Source organism: Stegostoma tigrinum, chromosome 14 (genome assembly GCF_030684315.1).
Source record: "Stegostoma tigrinum isolate sSteTig4 chromosome 14, sSteTig4.hap1, whole genome shotgun sequence".
Taxonomy (NCBI): Eukaryota; Metazoa; Chordata; class Chondrichthyes; order Orectolobiformes; family Stegostomatidae; genus Stegostoma; species Stegostoma tigrinum.
The window spans coordinates 48,557,833-48,579,973 of NC_081367.1; the positions used below are offsets into that span (position 1 = coordinate 48,557,833).

The 22,141-nt window shown below is 39.5% G+C and overlaps 1 protein-coding gene across 5 annotated transcripts in view; it reads left to right on the forward strand.

Annotated features, from left to right (window-relative positions):
• Positions 1–22,141, forward strand: part of iqcg (IQ motif containing G) — a 90,180-nt gene that overhangs the window by 50,498 nt on the left and 17,541 nt on the right. For all 5 annotated transcript variants that reach the window (XM_048542172.2, XM_048542175.2, XM_059651126.1 and 2 more), the window contains exons 7-10: positions 2,992–3,120; positions 4,624–4,705; positions 11,650–11,811; positions 14,923–14,997. In XM_048542172.2, the coding sequence (XP_048398129.1) occupies positions 2,992–3,120; positions 4,624–4,705; positions 11,650–11,811; positions 14,923–14,997 (448 nt within the window). The remainder of the gene's footprint in view (positions 1–2,991; positions 3,121–4,623; positions 4,706–11,649; positions 11,812–14,922; positions 14,998–22,141) is intronic.

Below are 22,141 nucleotides of genomic sequence, written 5' to 3' on the forward strand. Positions count from 1 at the left end.
AACCACTCCTTAATCCTTTACCACCTATTCCCTTTGCCCATCTTCAGTGGCATTTTCTTTCACTTCAAGTTGGTTGTAACATTCTATCAACTTCAGTAGACCATATAACTGTACCTCTTTCATCATTTTCCCCAAAACCTTTGCAGTTTTTGATTCGCTCATTACACAAGTCTACCTTTGATCTCCCTGTGTGTATGTATATCACTTAAACTGGCATAAAATGCTTTATGAGCAGAAACTTGCTTTGTAAGCCAAGTAACATTTCAGTTTAAATTTAGTCTCTTGTTTTTTAAAACAGGTACATCTCTTAACATTGGCAATTCAGGAGACATTTTGCATGTTTTTCAAAGAGTCATACAGCTGTACAATATGGAAACAGACTCTTCGGTCCAACTCGTTCATGCCGACCAGATATCCTAAATTAATCTAGTCCCATTTTCCAGCATTTGGCCCATTTCCCTATAAACCCTTTCTATTCATATACCCATTAAGATGCATTTTAAATGTTGTAATAATCCCAGTGTTCACCACTTTTCTCTGGCAGCTCATTCCAAACACGCATCACCCGCTGTGAGAAAAAGTTGTCCCTTAGGTCCCTTTTATATTTTTGCCCTTTCGCCTTAAACCTATGCTGTCTAGTTTTGGACTCCAACAACCTTGGGTAAACAACATATAAGAACATAAGAACTATGAGCAGGAGTAGGCCATCTGGCCCCTCGAGCCTGCTCCCCCATTCAATAAGATCACGGCTGATCTTTTTGAGACTCGGTTCCACTTTCCTGTCCACTCACCATAACCCTTAATTCCTTTCCTGTTCAAGAATTTACCCAGCCTTGCCTTGAAAACATTTCAGCGAGGTAGCTTCAACTGCTTCACTGGGCAGGGAATTCTACAGATTTGCAACCCTTTGGGTGAAGAAGTTCCTCCTGACCTCAGTCCTACATCTGGTTCCCCTTATTTTGAGGCAAAGCCCTCTATTCCTAGTTTCATCTGCTAGCAGAAACAACCTCCCTGCCTCCACTTTATCTATTCCCTTGATAATCTTATGTGAAGATCTCCCCCCAATCTTCTGAATTCCAATGAGTATAATCCCAGTCTACTTAGTCTGTCCTCATAATACAACCTTCTCAACTCTGGAATCAAACCAAACCAAAAGACCTTGTCTGTTCACCCTATCCATGACCCATGACTTCTATAAGGTCATCTCTCAGTCTCTGCTCCAGGGAAAATAGCCCCAGCCCATTCATCCTCTCTTTACAGATCAAACCCTCCGATTCTGGCAACATCCTTGCCAATCTTTTCTGAACCCTTTCAAGTTTCACAACACCTTCCTATAGCAGGGAGACCAGATTGGAACACAGTTTTCCAAAAGTGGCCTAACCAACATCCTGTGCAGTTCCAACATGACCTCCCAACTTCTATACTCAATGCACTGACCAATAAAGGCAAGCATACAAAATGCCTTCTTCACTATCCTGTCAATTTGCAACTCAACGTCCATGGATCAATGCTTCCCAAGGTCTTTTTGTTCAGCAACACTCACCAGGACCTTACCATTAAGGATACGAGTGCTGCCCTGATTTTGCCTTTCCAAAATGCAGCACCTCACGTTTATCTAAATTAAATCCCATCTGCATTCCTCAGCCCACCAGCACATCTGATCAAGGGTCCCATTGTATTCTTGAGTTAATCTTCTTTGCTATCCACGACACTTCCAATTTTTGTGTCATCTGGACCATATAACATAAATTTTCAGATACTGAACCTTTAGTTTCTTTTAAAATTATCTTTGCAAGATCGAGTCTTGATTGTTACACTATTCATATATTTTTTAAACCTCTCCAACCCTTCCTGCATTTTCTGACCATCATTTCCCAGATTATTACTTTCCTCTTTTAACTAGTCTGTGACTCACTAAATATAGAAATACATGGTGTGCCAACGTCTTACTCCCAATAATTAGTTTAAAACGATGCCTATCTCCTAGTCATGCAGTTCACAAGAATGCTGCCCCAACAAGGTTCAAGTGCAGACTGTCCCAATGATTCAGTTGCCACTTTCTCTAGTACTAGTACCAGTAGCACACAAACTGGAGTCAACTTATCCCAAAATTGTCAGAGCCACACATTCACCTCTAACTTTATGTACCATGTGCAATTTGCTTTTCGCTCAGGTAATAATCCAGAGATTTTAACCCTTAAGATTTTGCTGTTTGATTTAGAGCCCAATTCCCATACAATGCTGAAATTCTTTCCTATTTCTATGGAGATACTAAAGTGGACCGCAACCACTGTTTCTTCCTCCTCATTCTGCAGGTTCCTTTCCAGCCTCGAGGAAATGCCCAAACCTTAGCACCGAGCAAGGTAACACAGCCGTGTGAACTTGTGTTCTTTGCGGTGGAGAAGGGTTAATCCCCTCCATTATATAATCACCACATTTGACGTTGCTGTCCCAGTTGAATGAGTTCCTGTTTGGATGTTGACAATTTTGTTTTCATATGCTGGCCTTTAAGGAGAAGCTTTTAAAAGTCAACACAAGCATCAGAGGTCAGTCATTGTAGATGAGTGGAAGCAACAACCTCTTATTGTTAGGACATATAATACAGAGAAGGCATATCTGTTCCAAGCTAATAAGGTTCACTGATGTGGGCTGCGAGACCACGTGACAGTTCTTTTTCCTAAAAGTGCGTAAAGAGAAATTGTACTAAAGATTACAGGCAAATATCATTCTTGCATTCCCAAGTCTTGTTAGGTATTAGCAGGGAAATTGGATGTCTACATCTAGGTTGGAAAAAAGGAGGCAACTAGATCCCTTTAGGCAGTGACTGATATTATTGAACCCAGATATGTACCTGTGGAGCTTTACTCCAAAGTAAGTACGCTGTAGTATTTGGTAAATACTATACTCTCATTACATTATTAGGAATATTAATACTAACAGCATTCACTGCGTGCCTTTTTTGCATTATTAATATTTATATTCTGATAATAGGCAATTTGCTTTGGAAGTGATAAAAGACACCTTGCAGGAGATAAATTATTCTGGAACATTTATTTCTCTACTGAATGTTGTTAAAAATGAGAAGAAAAAAAAAATCAACACTCAAAATGTTATCATCAGGTTAGTTTTAGTACTCTTACAATTTACTGGAGCGGGCAATGTACTCAGTATCTATGTGACTTACTCAGTAGGTCACAGTCAATAGACTGAATAAGCCACACTCCTTTTTTGTTTCAGTTAGAAATTCTAGGCCAATTATTTGCTCAAAGTGTCACTAAGAAGATTATTTAGATTATTGGGGTGGGGAGGGGGGTGCGCTTGCAGACAAGTGCCGCAAGCTGCTGCATTGGTGACTATTTCCATTATATGTGCTTAAAACAAATGCTGCTCAGCTGTCGTTCTCTCACTCTGCATCATTCTTTGCCATAAAAGAAAACCAAACATGTAAATTTTGTAAACGAGTACAAAATCCATTGGTAGATGTTAGTCTAAAATCAAATTTGATCATAAAACTAAACTACATCAAAGGTTTATCTCCTAATTTCCCTTTCTCAGATGCACTACTGTTGCTCTCCCCTAACCATTACTGCTACATTCGGCTGAGTAGTTTAGACAGTTAGGGGTTGCAAAACTCTTAAATCTTTGGTGTAGTTTTATGCCATGCTTAATTTGATAGTAGGTTCAAGTTGTTTAAAGTTCTATTATATATAAAATTCTACATATATCTTCCACTCAGAAAAGTGTCTCATCCACTGGTTTAGATGTCAATTGACAATACTGATCTTGAAAGGAAGAAAAATACAAATTGCTGGAGAAACTCAGTAGGTCTGGCAGCGTTGGTCTAGAGAAAAGAGTTAACATTTCAAAATCAGTGACTCTTCTTCCGAATAGGACTCGAAATGTTAACCGTTTTTTCTTTTTAGATGTTGCAGATCTTCTGAGTTTCTTTAGCAATTTCTATTTCTGTTTCAGATTTCCAGCATGCACAGTCCTTTGTTTTATTTCACTGATCTTGGAAGGAAGTGGACAAAGACTGATGGTGAAAGTTGGCATTCTGATTCAACACCACTAGATGTATTTGTGCTGCATTTGTCAGGTCACTTTTGTGTACTCTGCACGTTTTTTAAAAAAATCTTCTACTGCTACCAAAGAGACTACCTGCAAATAGTCTCTAAAGGATGGAAATGGGACCTCATCGTGAAAGAAATTGAAAAACATTTGCTAAGAGAAGATGATATAACATTAAATTGACTGATAAATGACATAACAAAATTTAACAAGTAAAAGCACATCTTGAATGAATGATTCAACCGTAGTTCTGATTTTGGGTTTAGCTTGCAGAGAGAAATTTGGGATTTCTGACCATTTCAAAAGCAGTTAAAGGCACACGAAAAATTCAAAATTTACTTGGACTTGGCTATAGGAAACAAAACTTGAAAACAAAAAAAAATTGAACAAATTTGAATTTTCACTCAGTTCTAATTGCAACAGTTGCAAGCTTAATTCCTATAGTTTTAGCCTATACTTTATTTGCTCGTCCAGTTAATATAATTTTTTGGAGCTAATAATATAAACTTGTACATCTTACTATTGTACTTAGACTTCTTTTTCGACATTTCACAGGGAAGAAGAAGGCAGAAGAAAAATTAAAGCTTTGAGAAAACAGCTACAAAATTTACAAAAAGAAAGAGAGGCTGATCAACAGGTTTTAGGCTTTGTATTATCAGATGTGTACATTGTATGCTACAGAATTCTGTTTGAATATTAGGAGTAACATTTCAAAATTAGTGGATTTCACCAAACGGGGGGCTGGTGTGATTGTAGTACATTGTCAAGGGGACTGAGATTGATTAGAGCCAAAGAGTCATAGAGTTATATAGTATAGAAACAGACCCTTCAGGCCATATTAATCAGATATCCTAAATTAGTATAGTCCCATTTGTCAGCATTTGGCCCAGATCAGTGTAAACATTTCCTGTTCGTGCACCTGTCCAGTTGTCTTGTAAATGTTGTAACTGTACCAGCCTCCAATGACTTCCTTTGGCAGCTCATTCCATACACGCACCACCGTCTGAGAGAAAATGCCCCTTAAGTTCCTTCTATATTTATCCCCTCTCACCTTAAACCTATTCCCTCTAGTTTTTGACTCCCCTACCCTGGGGAAAAGGCCTTAGCTAGTCACCTTGTCCATGTTTCTCATGATTTTATAAATTTCTATAAGGTCACCTCTCAGCCTCCAACACTCCACGGAAAATAACCCCAGCCTATTCAGCCTTGCCCTCTCTATGTCCTGTACAGTTGCAACATGACATTGAAACTCATATACTTAATGTACTGACTAATAAAAGCAAGTGTACCAAATGCTGTCTTCTCTACCCTGTTTACCTGTGACTCTACCATCAAAGAACTATGCACCCACACCCCTAGGTCTCTTTATTCAACAACACTCCCCAGAGCCCTGTATATAGTGTATAAGTCCTGTGCTGATTTCCCTTACCAAAATGCAACACTGCACATTTATCTAAATTAAACTCCATCTGCCACACGTGGGCCCTTATGATCAAGGTCCTGTTGTACTCTGAGATCACCTTCTTCACAGTCAACCATATCACCAATTTTGGTGTCATTTGCAAACTCACTAACTATTCCTCCTATATTCACATCCAAATCATTTATATAAAATGACAAAAAACAGTAGACCAAACACCGATCCTTGCAGCATGCATTGGTCACAGGCATCCAGTCGAAAAGCAACCTCACCATTGCTCTTTGTCTCCTAGCTTCAAGCCAGTTTGGTGTTCAAATAGCTAGCTGGCCCTGGATTCCATGAGATCTAACCTTGCTAACAAGTCTACCATGTAGAACCTTGTTGAATGTCTTGCTGAAGTCCATGTAGACAACGTCCACTGCTCTGCCGTCATCAGTCTTCTCTGTCACTTCTTCAAAACACTCAGTTAAGTTAGTGAGACATGACTTCCCACACACAAAAGCCATATTGGTTATCCCTAATCAGTCACTGCCTTTCTAAATACGTGTAGATCTTGCTCCTCAGAATCCCCTCCAACAACTTACTCACCATTGATTTCAGGCTCACTGGTCTGTAGTTCCCTGGCTTTTTGTTACCACCTTTCTTACATAGTGGTACCACATGAGCCACTGTCAGATCTTTTGGTACCTCACCCAAGATGATACAAGTGGCCCAGCAGTCACTTCCCTAGCTTCCCACAAAGTTCTGGGATATACCTGATCAGGTCCTGGGGATTTATCCACTTTTATGTATTTTAAGATGTCCAGCAACAACTCCTCTGTAACATGGACACTTTTCAAGATGTCACTGTTTATTTCTCCAAATTCCCTAGCTTCCCCACATATCCTTCTTCACAGTAAATACTGACATGAAATACTCATTAAGTATCTTAGCCATTTCCTGTGCTACACACAGTCAGCCTTGTTGATCTATAAGGGGCCCTATTCTCTCACTAGTTACTCTTGCCGATATATATTTGTAGAATTTCCTTGAATTCTCCTTTACTATATTTGCCAAAACTATTTCATGTTCCCTTTTTGCCCCCAATTTCCCTTGAATATTCTCCTACTGCCCTTAATTTCTCTAGCCATCCAGCATTCCCTACACCTACCAGTCTTGCGCTCTCTTGCACCTCTTTCTATCCTTACAATTGCAAGTAGACCCTGAAACATGAAGCTGCTAATCCTATCTATCCCTGAACTACGTCGCAATGATATCCCAGTTCCACGTTCCCAACCATGAGTTCATCTGCTTAACCTGTCAGGGCTTTTGCATGAAAGTAAATGCAGTTTAATTTATCAATCTTGCCTTGACTATTTGACCTACTACTCTTCTCAACTGTCCCAGCCTCAAACTTATCTCTTTATTCATTATCTCTTTGGCGTCTGCAACATTGTCCCTACCCCCCGCCCCCCCAAAAAAAACCACTGCAGCACTAGCAAATCTCCCACCGTGACACTGACGCCCTTCCAATTCAGGTGCAAAATGTCCTTCATATACAGGTGACTTCTACCTCAGAAGTCCTTTCCAATGATCCAAAAATGCAAATCCTTGCGTGCAGCACCAGTCACACATTCGTCTACTCTATCCTCCTATTCCTACTCTCACTTGCACATGGCACCGGGTGTAATCCAGATATTAGAACACTTGAGGACCTACTTCTTAATCTCCTACCTAGTTTCCTACATTCTCCCTTCAGAGCCTCATCCCTTTCTGTTCCTATGTTGTTAGTACCAACATATACAACAACCTCCCTACTGGTCACACTCCCCTTTGGCAATATTCGGCACCCACTCTGAGACATCCTCGATCCTGGCACCATGGAGGCAATATACCATTCTGATTGTTGCCCATAGAAACATCTATCTGTGCCCCTGACTAGATAGTCCCCCATCACCATTGATTGCTTGGAATCTGACATTGCCCTTGTTACACTAGAGCCAGCCACAGTACCAGACATTTGGATGTCAGTGCTACATTCCCCTAAGAGTCTATCACTACCTACAATTTCCAAAACAGCATACCTTTTCTGAGATGGGGATAGCCATAGGAGACTCCTGCGCTACCCGCCTATCTCTCCCTTCCTTCCTACAGCTCATCCATCTACTTGATTATCTGTAGTTTTTCCACATTCTTGAAACTGCCATCCATCATAATCCCCTGATTCCTGTAAATTCCTCATTGCCTTCAGCTGCCATTCCAACCAATCCATGTGATCTGGTAGGATTCACAGTCAAAAGCACTTCCTGCAGACATAATTATCAGAAACAGTGAAATTCTCCCTGATCTCCTATATTGGAACAGGGAGAGCACATCAACAAAGACCATCCGTACACCTCAATCTACAGAACCAGAAAATAGCACAGTTTTACTACTCTTAAAATATAATAAAATGTGACTAAAACTTGAAAAATGGCAGTTGTGTAATTGAAAAATTAATTTCGATGTTGCTGAGTCTGAGTTGGTGTGTCTTGAATAGAAGAATAAATCAGCTACCTAATCCTTACACAATACAAATTGTAAGTAAGATAGAGAAACAAAGGATCTAGGATCACAGATGCATAAATCTTTATCGCTAGAAACACATTAATAAAGCCATAAGCAAGGCAAACAAAGCAATGAGTGGGTGTCATCTCTAGAAACCTAGAATCTAAAAACAGAAATGTTGTGATACACCTGTATACAACCTTAGTTAGAACCATACTGAGTTACTGTGCACAGTTCTGGTCTCTATTGCATGAATAACGTAGAGGCAAGGGAAAGGCACAAACTTGTTTCAAAGAATGCTGTATTAGAAAAGACTGAATCTCTGCACCCGAGATGAAAAGTTATCGCAGGTATGTAGGAATGTACAGTTGAAGTTAACATCATGTTTGTATGGAATGGTTGAGCAGGGTGTGCATGTGTATGTATGTGTATGTAGGTTGAATAGTTGTGTTGTCCATATAATCAGAGGAGGAAAGAACAGCAATATGCTGGTTTGGTTAGATGATGTGAAATTGAATAAGGTAGAACATGAATACTGGCATTAAGCAATTAGGTGAAACAGCCAGTTTCTGTGCTGGAACAAAAATGAAGTTGCTGGAAAAGCTCAGCAGGTCTGGCAGCATCTGTGGAGGAAAAAACAGAGTTAACATTTCAGGTCTGGTGACCCTTCCTCAGAACTGTTTCTGTTTATTTTGTGTAATTTATAAGCCTTTGTAAATACAGCTAAGAAAGGCTTGTACAATATTTTTACAAATTAACAAGATAATTAAATGTTTTTCAACTTAAATTAAGGAACTATGGAATTTATTATGTATAATACTTACCTTACGATCACTTCCTTGTTCTTAATTGTTTCAGTGATTTCTTGTCTTAGTTGAAGAGACCCCAATCGGATCTTTATGTAAGACATTTCTTTGTCTTAGCGCTATGCAAACTTAGTTTATTAGTCTGTGAGAAGGCAGCACTGTTGGTTGTTACTTGCATAGCTTCATTTATTCACATCAATGAAGAATGTCACACAGGTTGTGCAAGTAGCATGCCTTTCTCCATGAATCAAGCTAAGTCTCTATCGAGCTGCTTTAATAAATTTCTCCCCCAAATTCTTAAGTAAACTTGTCATTTAGAAACTTAACAGTGGGTAAAGAATCGTGATTTAATTTCACGGTGAAATATGCACTTCCAACTGCTTGTGAAAGTTTAGGTACACTGTGATTTCCTCTAAGGACTAGAAGGTGAAGTATCATAAATTACATTGACATTGAAGCAGGATGGTCTTTTAGAATAGTTCCAGACAGCAGGAACTTCTCACCTGTGAGGATGTTGTGGGAAGTTAGGGAGCATCAGAGGCTGAAAGGTGACTTTATAGAGTTTATAAAATCATGAGGGGCATGGATAGGCTAAATGGACAAGGTCTTTTCCCCAGGGTTGGGGAGTCCAAAACTAGAGGACACAAGTTTAAAGTGAGACGGGAAAGATTTAAAAGGCATCTAAAGGGCAAATTTACGTGCAGAAGGTGTCGCATATATGGAATGAGTTACCAGAGGAAGCTGCTACAATTACAACATTTAAGGCATCTGGATGGGTATATGATTTGGACGGATTTAAAGGGATATGGGCCAAATGCTGGCAAATGGGACTAGAATTATTTAGGATATCTGGTCAGCTTGGAAAGTTGGACTGAAGGGTCTATTTCCATGCTGTCCATCTTTATGACTCTAATTGCAGTGCCCCTTGCAGAAATATTTGTATCTTCTAGAACTATGGGTGAGGTGCCGGATAACTGGAGAGTGGTTAATGTTGTGCCTTTCTTTAAGAAGGGATGTGAGGAGAAGCCTGGGAACTACTTGTGAGTCTGACTTTGGTGGGTAAGCTGTCAAAGGTGATTCTGAAAGATAGCATTTATATGCATTTGAAGAGGCAAAGACTGATTAACAATAGTCTGCGTGAGTAAGGGAAATCATGTCTGACAAACCTGATTAAGTTTTTTTTGAGGAAGCAACCAAAAAGATTGTTGAGGGCAGAGTGTAGACATGGTTTACTTGGACTTCAGTAAAGCTTTGGACAAGGTTCCACACATAGACTAATTAGTAAAGTTAGATTATATAGGATTCAGGGTGAGCTTGAAAATTGGATACAAAATTAGCTTAATGGCAGGAGACAGAGCGTGGTGGTGGAGGGTTGTTTTTTGGACTGGAAGCCTGTGACCAGTAATGTTCCACAGGGATCAGTGCCGAGTCCCCTTTTGTTTGTCATTTACGTAAATGATTTAGAAGAGAATATAGAAGGCATGGTTAGTAAGTTTGTGGATGATGCCAAAATTGGTGGTATACTGGACAGCGAGGAAGGCTATCTGACTTTACAAAAATATCTCAAAAATTGGGTCAATGGACTGAGCAGAGGCAGAGTTTAATGGAGTTTCATTTGGATAGATGTGATTTCTAGCATTTTGGTAAAACAAACAAGGGTAGGACTTAATTAATTAAAATAGGGTCTTGTGTGTGCTGGTGCAATTAGCACACTTTAGGGTCGCTGAGTAAATATGCAAGATACACCTGAGTCAGAGAAGGCAGAAGCTGTTAAGTGTTGTGGAACAGAGATCTAGGGGTTCAGGTCCATAATTCTTTGAGCTAGGTGTCACGTGTAGACAGGGTGGTTAAGAAGGCACACTTGCCTTCATTGTTCAGACCTTCGAGCGTAGGAGCTGGGACATCACATTGAGATTGTACACTACATTCATGAGGCTTTTTCTGGATCGTCCAGTTGTGGTCTCCTTGTTATAGGAAGGATATTATTAAGCTGGTGAGGGTTCAGAAAAGATTTACCAGGATGTTGCCAGGAATGGAGGGTTTGAATTTTAAGGTGAGGTTGGATAAACTGAGACTTTTTTCACTGGAGTGTAGAAGGTTGAGGGATGATCTTTCGACAGCCATAAAATCATGAAGGGTAGAGATAAGGTGAATGGCTGATATTTTTTCCTCAGGTTAGGAGATTTTCAAGATTACGGGTTATATTTTTAATGTTAGAGGGGATTCATTTTAAAAAGATGAGGGGCAACTTTTTATTTTTACACAGAGGGTGGTTTGTGTGTGGGAAGAACTTCCAGAGGAAGTGGTGGATGTGGGTACAGTTACAATGTTTAAAAGATATTTGGTTGAGTTCATGAATAAGAAATAAGTGGAAGGATATAGGTCTAACGCAGGCAGGTAGAACTAATTTAGTTTGGAATGATGGCCAGCATGGACTGGTTGGACCAACGGGTCTGTTTCCATGCTGTAGATTCTATGACTCTATGAAATGAGTCATAAAAGCAGAATATTACAACATGTATAGCAACAACTTTGGCCAATGGGAAAAGAGATGAAGGATAACTGCATTTGTATTAAAATGGGAAGACAGAGCTTTGTTCTGTGCAATTCTAATCTGAACAACGTCCAAATGTAATGGATGAAAATTCAGATAACTTGAAAGAAATTTTCAGAACACAAAACTATCATAATTGGAGTCATAAGTTAGTTGGAAGAAAATGTAAATGCAATCATGTGTACTCAGTTTATTAACCATGCACGCTACTTAATAATTGCAGGGAATAAGACAATTGCAGCTGTTGAACTGTCTTTTCTTTTGTGACTGTGCAGCAAAAAAATGAAATGATCGCCCACCTAAAAGACCAGTTGCAAGAGATGAAGGCAAAAACTGCCATGGAAGGAAAGTATATGAAAAAAAATGCAGAACTGCAGATCTTCCAGACACAAAAGAAATGTGCTGATGAAGAGCATAAGCTACAGGAAGAGATTCAGGTTGTAAAACAAAACAGGACTCAAAGTTAATTCTTGATATTTTATGTCTACAAAATCTTGGAAGGCTATTCAGACAGTGAAAACTGGTTAGAGCTACTGTTCATGTTACCTACATCAGTACATTTGACGAGACATTCAGCAGCAGCTTTTTTATCTCCCTAGAAAGGGATCACCGAGGCCAACTATGATGTCTTGACGACTTGTAGTGACAGTTTGCTGTCTTGTAGACAGTTTGTGTTGTCATGGTCAGCTATGCATTAAGAATTGTCTGGTGTGGCTTGGAAGCCCCATTCTGGCATGCCACTTCTGCTGCAGTTGAAAACAGTGGGCTGAGAAGGTGGAAAATTCACTGGACTCTTCTTTTTTCTTCTTGTATCCTGAGCATTTCATTTCTGCTCATCTCTTCCAACGCCCTTGCAAACAGTCAGCCTCCAGAGGTCAAGGCGATCAATGGTTGTCTTCCTGTTATCATTATCAGTATTCACCATCTTCATTCTCATTGCAGAAGTCCATGCAGCAGAGGTATTGACACCCAGGAGATTATGGATCCATTGGTCAGATGTACACAAAATCTTTGGAATGTACATGGCCAAGCCAGTGCAGACACAGTTGACAAAGCGAAGTGTGTGTGCTGGTCCAATTAGCACACTTTAGGATCTCTGAGTAAATACGCAAGATACACCTGGGTCAGAGAAGGCAGAAGCTGTTAAGTACTTTACCCTATCTATGATATGTTGCCTGGCCCTTTCTGCTGCAGAGAATAGCATTGAGGATTCAGGCTTGGTAAACTCTCAGTTTGGTGTTCTCAGTCAGGCTGTGTTGTTTCTGTGTCTGTCACTCAGCTCAGATGTAACAGCTCAAGTTTGTGCTATGCACGTGTTGACTTCCACATCTCATGCTACCCCAGTGATTGCGGAGCCTAGATGTCTGAGGTTATCAGTGACCTCCAGTATCGTGTTATCCATGCTAATAGGTAGTGGTATGACAATGTGCTGGAATGTGACATTTATCATGTCAGTTCCAATAGTCAAAGGACAACTTGGCACTCTTTTGTCTTGGACCTTAGGCAGACAACTTTCTGTTTGCAACTGTACATTCTCTGTGGATTATCTGAAGTAATATGGCAGCTGAAATGAGAGGAATAAGGGACAAGTGCAGGCAAGTGGGATTGGCACACTTTTGGTAGTAGTTATGTCAGGGTAGTCTTGATGAGCTCAAGGGCCTTTTCTGCACTGCATAAATCTATGAATATGCCAAAGACTGTTAGTGCCAGAAAACTCCCATAATTGACTCCACTGGGGATTTCAAAAGATTTTATCACAGCTGACCTCAACCAATACATTGTTAAGGAAATCACATTGAACAGGTTCGGCGGGCAGTCAACTTTTGTGCCTAGGTAGCCTTGTACCTGAGATGGCACCATAAGTGGTGACTTCTAAACATTTCACTGTACTCATCTGAGTGCATGTGATAATAAACATAAACATAATTCAATTTTCTCCAGAGAGCAGTAGAAGCGTTGTCATTGAACACTTTTAAGGCAGATGTAGCTAGATTTTTGACTAACAATGGAGTCAGTGATTATTGTGGGTAGAAGCTAGACGGCATTGAAGCCACAATTAGATTAGAAACAACACTTAAAAGCTTGACACCATCCAAGTCAAAGCAGCCTGCTTATTGGGCACTACGTCCACAAGCATCCATTCCCTCCACCACCAATGCTCAGTAGCAGGAGTGTGTATTATTTACAAGATACACTGCAAAAATTCACCAAAGATCCTCAGGTACTGCCTTCCAAACTCACAACCGTTCCAACTAGAAGAACATGAGCAGTGGATACATGGGAACACCACCACCAGCGAGTTCCTCTCCAAGCTGCTAATCATCCTGACCTGGAAATATATCACCATTCTTTCAATGTTGCTGGGTCAAAATCCTGGAATTCCCTCCCTAATGGAATTGTGGGTCAACCCACAGCACAGGCACTAGTCACATGCCATGGGTAAATTGACAGAGGCAATATGTAACTGTTTCCTTTGTTCCCAGTATTTTTCTGCCAGCTGCCAGACTAAGAATGTCATGTCAGTTGTAGCTCTGAAAGCACATGGGGATTTGGGATAGATGCATTCAGCCAGGATTTACAGTCTGGTGAAGACAACATGACAATTTTTTTTCCCCATGCTGCTCAGCTGACCAGTGCCTGAACACTTTTTGCCATTGCTGCAGTTGCCATTTTTCTTGTACAGGGTAATGGTCTTTGAATCAGACAAAGTTTGAGGCATTGCCCCCTCCATTCAGCAGGGTCACAGAATTCCTACAGTGCAGAAAGAGGTAGATTCAGCCCATTAAGCCTGTGCCGGCCCTCTGAAAAGCTTCCAACCCAGACACAGTCCCCCAGCCTATCCCTATAAACCTACAATTACCATGGCTAATCCACCTAACCTGCACATCGCTGGACTCTACGGGACAATTTAGCATGACCAATCCATTTTTTTGGACTGTGGGAGGAAACTGGAGCACCTGGTGAAAACCTATGCAGACAAGTGGAGAACATGCAAACTCCAAAAAAATAGTCACCCAAGGCTGGAATTGAACCCAAGTCTCTGGCATGAGGGAATAGTGCTAACCACTTTGTCACTTTGCCGCCCAGGCTAGTTAGAGAAGTTTATGCAGAGCCTGTAGGAGCACCAGTTTGATATACTTAATCACTTCAAGTATAAGACTGGCATCTGGAGCTTCGCCCATGGTAAGTTGCTAAACTGTCCCAAGCTGGAGCACTCAGCTATCCATTTTTGGCCAAGTCGAGAATTTTCCTAAATGTTTATGGACATGAAAGAGACATTGGAAATGAACACAGAATTGACATTTAATAATTTGGAGAGGTAGGACGTACAACTTGCATGAATGTCTTTTTTTTGTCTGTCTCAGTAAACTTGTGTGACTGTAATGTGGGTATCTTAAATGGTGCTTTGGAACTGAAATTATGATGATTATGTAAAAAGTACACTTGAATCTCTAATAGCTAAGATATGCAAACTATTTCCAAAATTGAAAATATTGATTGCATATATCCAAATCAACATTTTTAAATCTCTGGCATTCCTTAACCAGCTTCTGAAAAGTAAAATTGATCAGGAGATTCGGATACACTTGGATATCGAAAGGTTCTTGAAGCAAAACCAGTCAGTAAGTATTCAAGTTCCTCACATTAACTCTAAAGCACTTTAATTTTCTAAGTTACAATGATATGCCTAAATTATACTTTTGAATTAGAAGTATTGGTATCTCTCAACATCCACAAGTCCTATAACAAAAGCAAACTCTTTCTTTCCAAATATTTCAGGTTGGGATCAGACCAAGCTCATGATATGAGATCTGATTTGGCAAAAAGTTTTGGGTTTCATTGTGATTTTATCAAGGCAAAGCTATTCCTTGGTAGTTGTGACCTCAATGAGGCTTCATTTAATAGCCATTGAGTTAAAGCAATTCATGCTCTAATGTGTCCGAAGCTAATTTCTGTACTATCCCCTATTTTTTCTCATCACCTATGCTTAGACTATAACCACATTAACATATTAAAATATCTAAACAATTGTTCATTCTTCAAATCTCAACCCATCTTGGTTTAAGTATTTTCCAAAGTTTCCTTGGTCATTTAATCTTAATTAATTTAGTTTAGCTGCCCTTTCACCCCACTGAATTAAGATAATCTTAAATTTAATTGTTTTACACTTGACTTCTCTTGTATCAATTTTCAATATGAATAAATTTAATACATATCTATATATACTTGCTAAGTGTTCTTCTACTTACATGGCATCTATCTATCTTTGTAGCTCATAACTGGTTTGAACATTGCCATTTTTCACTAGACCATGCAAGATGCTAATTGAGGTAATTTTCCTGCATGCTTGCGACAAATTTAACCTTCTTTTGACCACAACATTTTGTCACATCAAGGTTACAAAATAAAATTGCATTTGACTGTGATGAAGACAGACTTTGTCTCTTCCTCCTCATCCTGTCTGCATCATTTGACATAGCTAGCACACTATTCTCTTCCAACTCCTCTTTTATTATTATTCAACTCACCTGATTCAATTCCGATCTAATACAATGATAACCAGAGAGCTAACCTCAATGGCTTTTCTTTCTATTCCAGCAAAGTTACCTCATTGCCCAGGACCTACCCTTGGAACCCGCCAAATTCTCGGCTACATTGGTTTTAGTTGGTAGCTCTCTTGCTTGAGTCACAAATCTCTGGATTAAAGTCCTGCAGTAGGGCTTGAGCACAAAAACCAAGACTGATAACCTGTTGCCACACTTAGGGAGTGTTGCTCTGTTGTAGGGGCCTTTTTGAAGATGAGACATTAAATGACCCCACATCTGCTTACTCAGATGGATGTATAACTCCACAGCACTCAGTCAAGTCAGAAATTATCCCAAATTTCATGATGAACATCACAAAAGATGACCACACTGATATTTATAGCAGTGTACTGAAAACAAATGAACATTTCCTACATTACAATAGTGATGTAAGTTGCTCAGAGATGCCCAGAGCTCTTAAAAGTGCTATATTAAATCTTTACGTGGTATAACATCAGCAACATCATCCAAAACCACAATGCCTGTCTCCACCTATACACCTGATGTCAATACCCAACTCTATCTTAGCATTACCTGTCCTAATTCCTCGACTGTCAATCTCTAACTTGTATTCAATTTGATGATCCCAGAAGGTCACAGATGCATTGTAATGGCCGGTGTCTTAAAAAGAGGTCTATGTTTCCATTTCTGGTCATCATTCACTGATCCCCAAGCAGAATACAAGGGATTCTGAAAATTTAAACTGAAGCATTCAACATTTCAGATTGTTGTCCTTCACCATTTTAAGTACCTTCAGCATTTTCTGTTTTTAAACATTGCTCAAAGTAGATACAGTTATATAGCATGGAAACAGACCCTTCAGTCCAATCAGTCTACACCATGTTCCCAACTAAACTTGACCCAGCTGCCTGCACTTGACGCATATCCCCCCCGAAACCTTTTGTGTTCACGAACTTATCCAACTGTCTTTTAACTGTCGTAACTGTACCTACATCCACTACTTTCTCTGGCAATTCATTCCACATACGAACCACTCTCTCTATGTAAAAAAAATTGTCCCTCATATCCTTTTTAATTTTTTTCTCCTGTCGCCTTAAAATTTCCCCCCCCTAGTTTTGAACTCCCCCACCCTACAGGTAAGACCCTTGCCATTCATCTTATCTATGACCCTCATGATTTTATAAAAGTTAGTAAGGTCATCCTTATCCTCCTATGCTCCAGTGAAAAATGTCCCAGTCTTTCCAGGCAATTTTTATATCTCAATCTCAACCCCGACTCTCCCCAAATCCCCGATTCCCAGCAACATCCTGGTAAATCTTTTCTGAACCCTCTCTAGTTTAATAATATCCTTCCTATAACAGGTGAGAAGTTGAATCCTTTCATCTTGCACTCATCAGAATTAGAATACAAGCAGACTTGGAAAAGAGCCCATTTTATACACAAAGCGCAGTGGGTGCAGATTGATTTGATCTTAATTAGCATTGAAATGCAGCAAGACCAGTTAACTGATATGATATACACACTGAGATTCCTACAGTCCAATGTGCCACAAGATAAATTTTATTGGATCCTCCTGAATAGTGCTGCTTATCATGTAAGCTTGATGCTGAGACAGGGCATATCAAAATTATCCTGCATGATAACTGATATTTTGATGGAATTATCACTGTGAAAACTCATGAAGGGGCCTCCATCCATTACTTCTGGCCCTTAGCTGTACCCAGTTTAGTTCAAATTACCTTAGAAGGGGAAGGTGCCTCAAAAATTAGAACAACAGGTGAAACTAGCTGTGTCTTGGACTACAATGCACAATATCTTTTGAGTGGTTTTCTCTACTAACAGAATGCTTTCAAGTTATTGAGAAGTTTTGACTACCACACAAATGGGTAAAATGACAAGTGAGTTTCACTGCTGGTATAATGTCAGGTATGTACATTGTACATTGCAAGTGTCGGCAGACCGTATCAAACAATATGACATGATGAAATTTCACTGCTGGTAGCATGCTTCTCGTGCCCGACCAACCTGTGCTGTCAAGCCTCAGACAGGTGTATGCACTTTTCAGTGTGATTCTGCAATTGGAAACTATGGTAAATAATCTAGATTAGGCTAAGAGTTACAATGGAAACAAATTTAAGAACATCAGCCAGACACTCAGCCTGATGTGCTTGTGTGCACTAGTAGGTACATACATAAATATTGAGGACTCTGTTTTGTAGAATTGTACCTTTTAGAAAACAAGGGGTAGTGGATGCAGCCAAATTCTGTTGCATCCTCATGACACCAGCCTGACTAATTAGACCTGTCTCATTGTAGAATTAAGTTGACGGTTAACTGTTCTTGTTGCCCAACCAATCAGCACTCTCTTTTCATTCATTACATTGTGCTTTATTTCCCATGTCGGTTTCTTGCGTCCTAGTTCTGATGGATGCAAGACAAAATAAAATTCAATTTCCCATCTCCTTGTAGTGATGTTCAAGTTCTGTACTACCAAACATTTATTTTTCTGTGTTGGTCTATTTTCTATTCAACCTGTTCGGAGATGTTATTACACGTTATAAAGCGGAGGTTGACCACCCCCGCTGAGAACTAAATCCAAAACACCGAAAGAGGAAAACGTAACCCTATAACCTGCACACTCCTTTTACAAAGCGGTGTAAGCTGTGTTTTTGCAACTTCCAGTGGTTAAAGAAAATAAATCCCTGACTTTCACTTTAAAATGAACAAGTAACAATTTATTTATCTAACTCTAACAGTGAAAAAATTAACTAAACTATTAACAAACCAAATAAATTCCTTTTAATTACTAACTATTCCCAACTAAAGCAAGGATCTAACGTCGTGAGACAGGTCAGTTTTACCCTACTGATGATGTGTTGTTGCAATAGTAATCCTGCTCAGTACGAGAGGAACCGCAGGTTCAGACATTTGATGTACGTGCTTGGCTGTGGGATTATGACTGAACGCCTCTAAGTCAGAATCCTGCCTAAACGTAACAATACCCTAGTGTTGCGGATCTTTGGTTGGCCTGGGATAACCGACTCCGGTCGGTGCGTAGTGCCGCTCGATTCAGGGCAGGAGTGCGGCTGTACGGGCGCCGCCTCTCTCTTTTCAACGCACAGCATGTTCGTGGGGAACCTGGTGCTAAATCATTCATAGACGACCTGATTCTGTCTCAGGGTTTCATAAGTAGCAGAGCAGCTACCTCGCTGCGATCCATTGAAAGTAATCCCACAAGGTTCTAATGGTATGCTGTTTGAATAAATACAAATTCCACTTATGTTGTCTCTTGAAATTATGGCCAGGTAATGTGTCTTCTAAAATGTTTGGTGCCTTCTCTGTCGATTCTTCTGTCAGGAATGCCTTCTCTGTCGATTCTTCTGACAGGAGTGCCTTCTCTGTCGATTCTTCTGTCAGGAATATTAACTAGTTGTGCCGTTGGTACCAAAAGCAGAGGCTGTGAGAGCCAGTGATTCTGTCTGAGGACTGAGGGAGCTCTGGCAGATGTCAGCTAGCTCTGGGCTCTGTGTCTAAATACCTCCCCTTCTTTTTATACACTTTATGTTATTTCAACATTTCTCACCATAGGATTGGCTCTACGTTGCCAAATCCATCAGACTTAAATTTAATAGGTTTTTGGTATCTAAGTACCTGGTTCAAATTGATTGGCTAAATTTAAAAGCCTGTTGTCTTCGTTTAAAAAAAAGCTTCTGCTTGGCCTGTTAACTGTACAACTTTTCAATACAAATGTTTCAATTTTAAATCTCTGAGCCAAGAAAAAGCAGATGATCTTTTGAAGGGACCACGCAATTCTTCTGCCCCAAAAATTTTATAAACACTGAGTTCTAACTTCCTGCATCCCAATCCACAAGTACTCTATCAAACTTTGCAACATTCCCCCTCTTAAGAAAAAAAACCCATCATTATGAAAAGATGTCTTCATCTTTTCCTTTTTTCAGAAACCTTAACTCCATTATATTACTGGATCCATAGCTCATCAATCTAATGTTACACATTTTATATTAATTCTGTATTTATATAACATTGAACACTATAGTTTCTATCTCATATTAGCATTTTGTTTTAAACTTGCGATAAAACATCCACAACAATATTTTCATGACCTACAACATACACAATCTGAAATTAATTGCTTCTAACAAGAACTGCAATGAAATAATATGGTGTTCTTGTCCTTAAATCTTTCCAGAAATGTCAAAGGATTGTGATCGGTATACACAGTCATTCTCTGATGCTTTGTTTGCAACGTAAATATTAAAATGTTTCAAGGCCATTACCAAACTCAATAACAGTTTCAATATTTGAATTTTTTTTTGACGGGTATTCAGTTGTTTTGAAAAATAACCAATTGGCCTTTCAATTCCACAATCATCCTCCTGTAACTACATAACTCCAACACCTACAATCGATTGCATCAATGGCAACTTTGAAGGGTTTCAAAATTTTGGCATAGTTAAAATTGGTGTGGTGGTTAACACTGCTGTTAAATTCTCAAATGCTTCCTGTCCACCAAAATTTCGTGTTTTTTTTTTAACAAATCAGTCAACTGTACCACTATGCTACTAAAGTTTGGTACAAATTTCCTGTAGAATCTGCTCAATCGTAAAAATCATAGCACTTCCTTCTTCGAAGATGGTCTTGGAAATTCCTCAATGGCCTTGATCTTCACGTTCCTCAGTGTCATCCATCGTATCTGCTGTTGTGCTCTAAGAATGTCACTTCTGCCTTTGCACTTTCTGTTCTTGTCAAGTTCATTACCAACTTTGTCATCTGTAGTCTCTGAAAGATCTCTGCCAAATGCTCCATGTGATCTTTCCACGAATGACTAAAGATCACCAAGCCAAATATGTAAATGGCACAATTTGTTAATCCTGCAACAACTCTGTTTGTAAGCCTTTGAAAAGTGGCCGGTGCGTTTTTCATTCCAAAGGGCATTGCTTTAAACTGCTGTAGCCCGTTTGGGGTTACAAAAGCAGAAAGTTCTTTTGCTCTCTCTGACAAAGGTAATCTTGAAGTAAGTTCAACTTTGTGATGTTAGTGGCTTATCTACTTTTTCCACACAATCCTGCAGCCTTGGAATTGGGTAAAAGTCAGACTGGGTCACAGCTCTGATCTTCCGAAAATCTATGCAGAATCATTGAGTACCATGAGGTTTAAGAATCATCAGGATGGGTGAACTCCATTCGCTTTGACTCATCTCTATGATGTCTTCTTGGAGCATTGCTACCATTTCCTTCTGAACCTGTACTATTTTGAGCAGATTAAGCCTGTTGGGGTCTTGTTTTATCAGAATAGCATTCCCTATGTTAATTTCATGTACTATGGTGTTAGTCCTCTCCATTCTATTTCTACATAGGTCCTCATAGCACTGTAACAAGTCTTTCAATTCCGCTGTCTGTTCTTAGGATAGATAGCTCACTACACTATCCCATTCCTTAAGGACTTCTTTATTATTCAATTTACTCTGAGACACATCAAAGTCCAAATCATCTGGATTTGATTTGTCACTCTGAATGGCAGTAACTAATACAGTTGTTCTGCTATAATGCAATAGTTGCATTCCTGTGCAACATCGCATTATAGAAAATCACATTATAGAAATAACGGGGCCTATGGGAACAATGGGGTTGGGGAAGGCCACCAAAAATACACTCGAAATCGCTCTAAATTCTGACACAAAGGATAGCACAATTTGAATAAATGTTTAATTCATATCTAATAATGAAATAAAAGTAAATTTTAACACTTTACCTTGAAAAAATGTCAAGTTGATTTGATGGGAGAAGAGGTTGTACTATACCTCTCAAAGAAAGCACATTGCAACAAAGCCCATAAATGATCATGTGATGCCGGACAGAGACTCTTTTGGCACTAACATTGTACATATTCATGACAAAGCCCGTGAAACAATCATGTGATGTTGATGTGTTTTCCTCTGTGCTCCGACGGAAATGTGTTATTGCTAACACAAGTTTGAGTTTTAGAAATAGAGTTCCCCTATTCGTCAATAGTGTTACAGCCAATCGCATTGACAGAATACACATTGTAGCAGAACTGACTGTACCTGTTTCTCCAGTTCCCTTTCCCTGTCATAGTAAGCTTTCAGCATGTGCACATGATATACCAATAAATTGTTATCCTATCTGGCATCTTTACCAGATAATTAACCTGACTTAATCTCTTCTCAATCTGGTAGGGA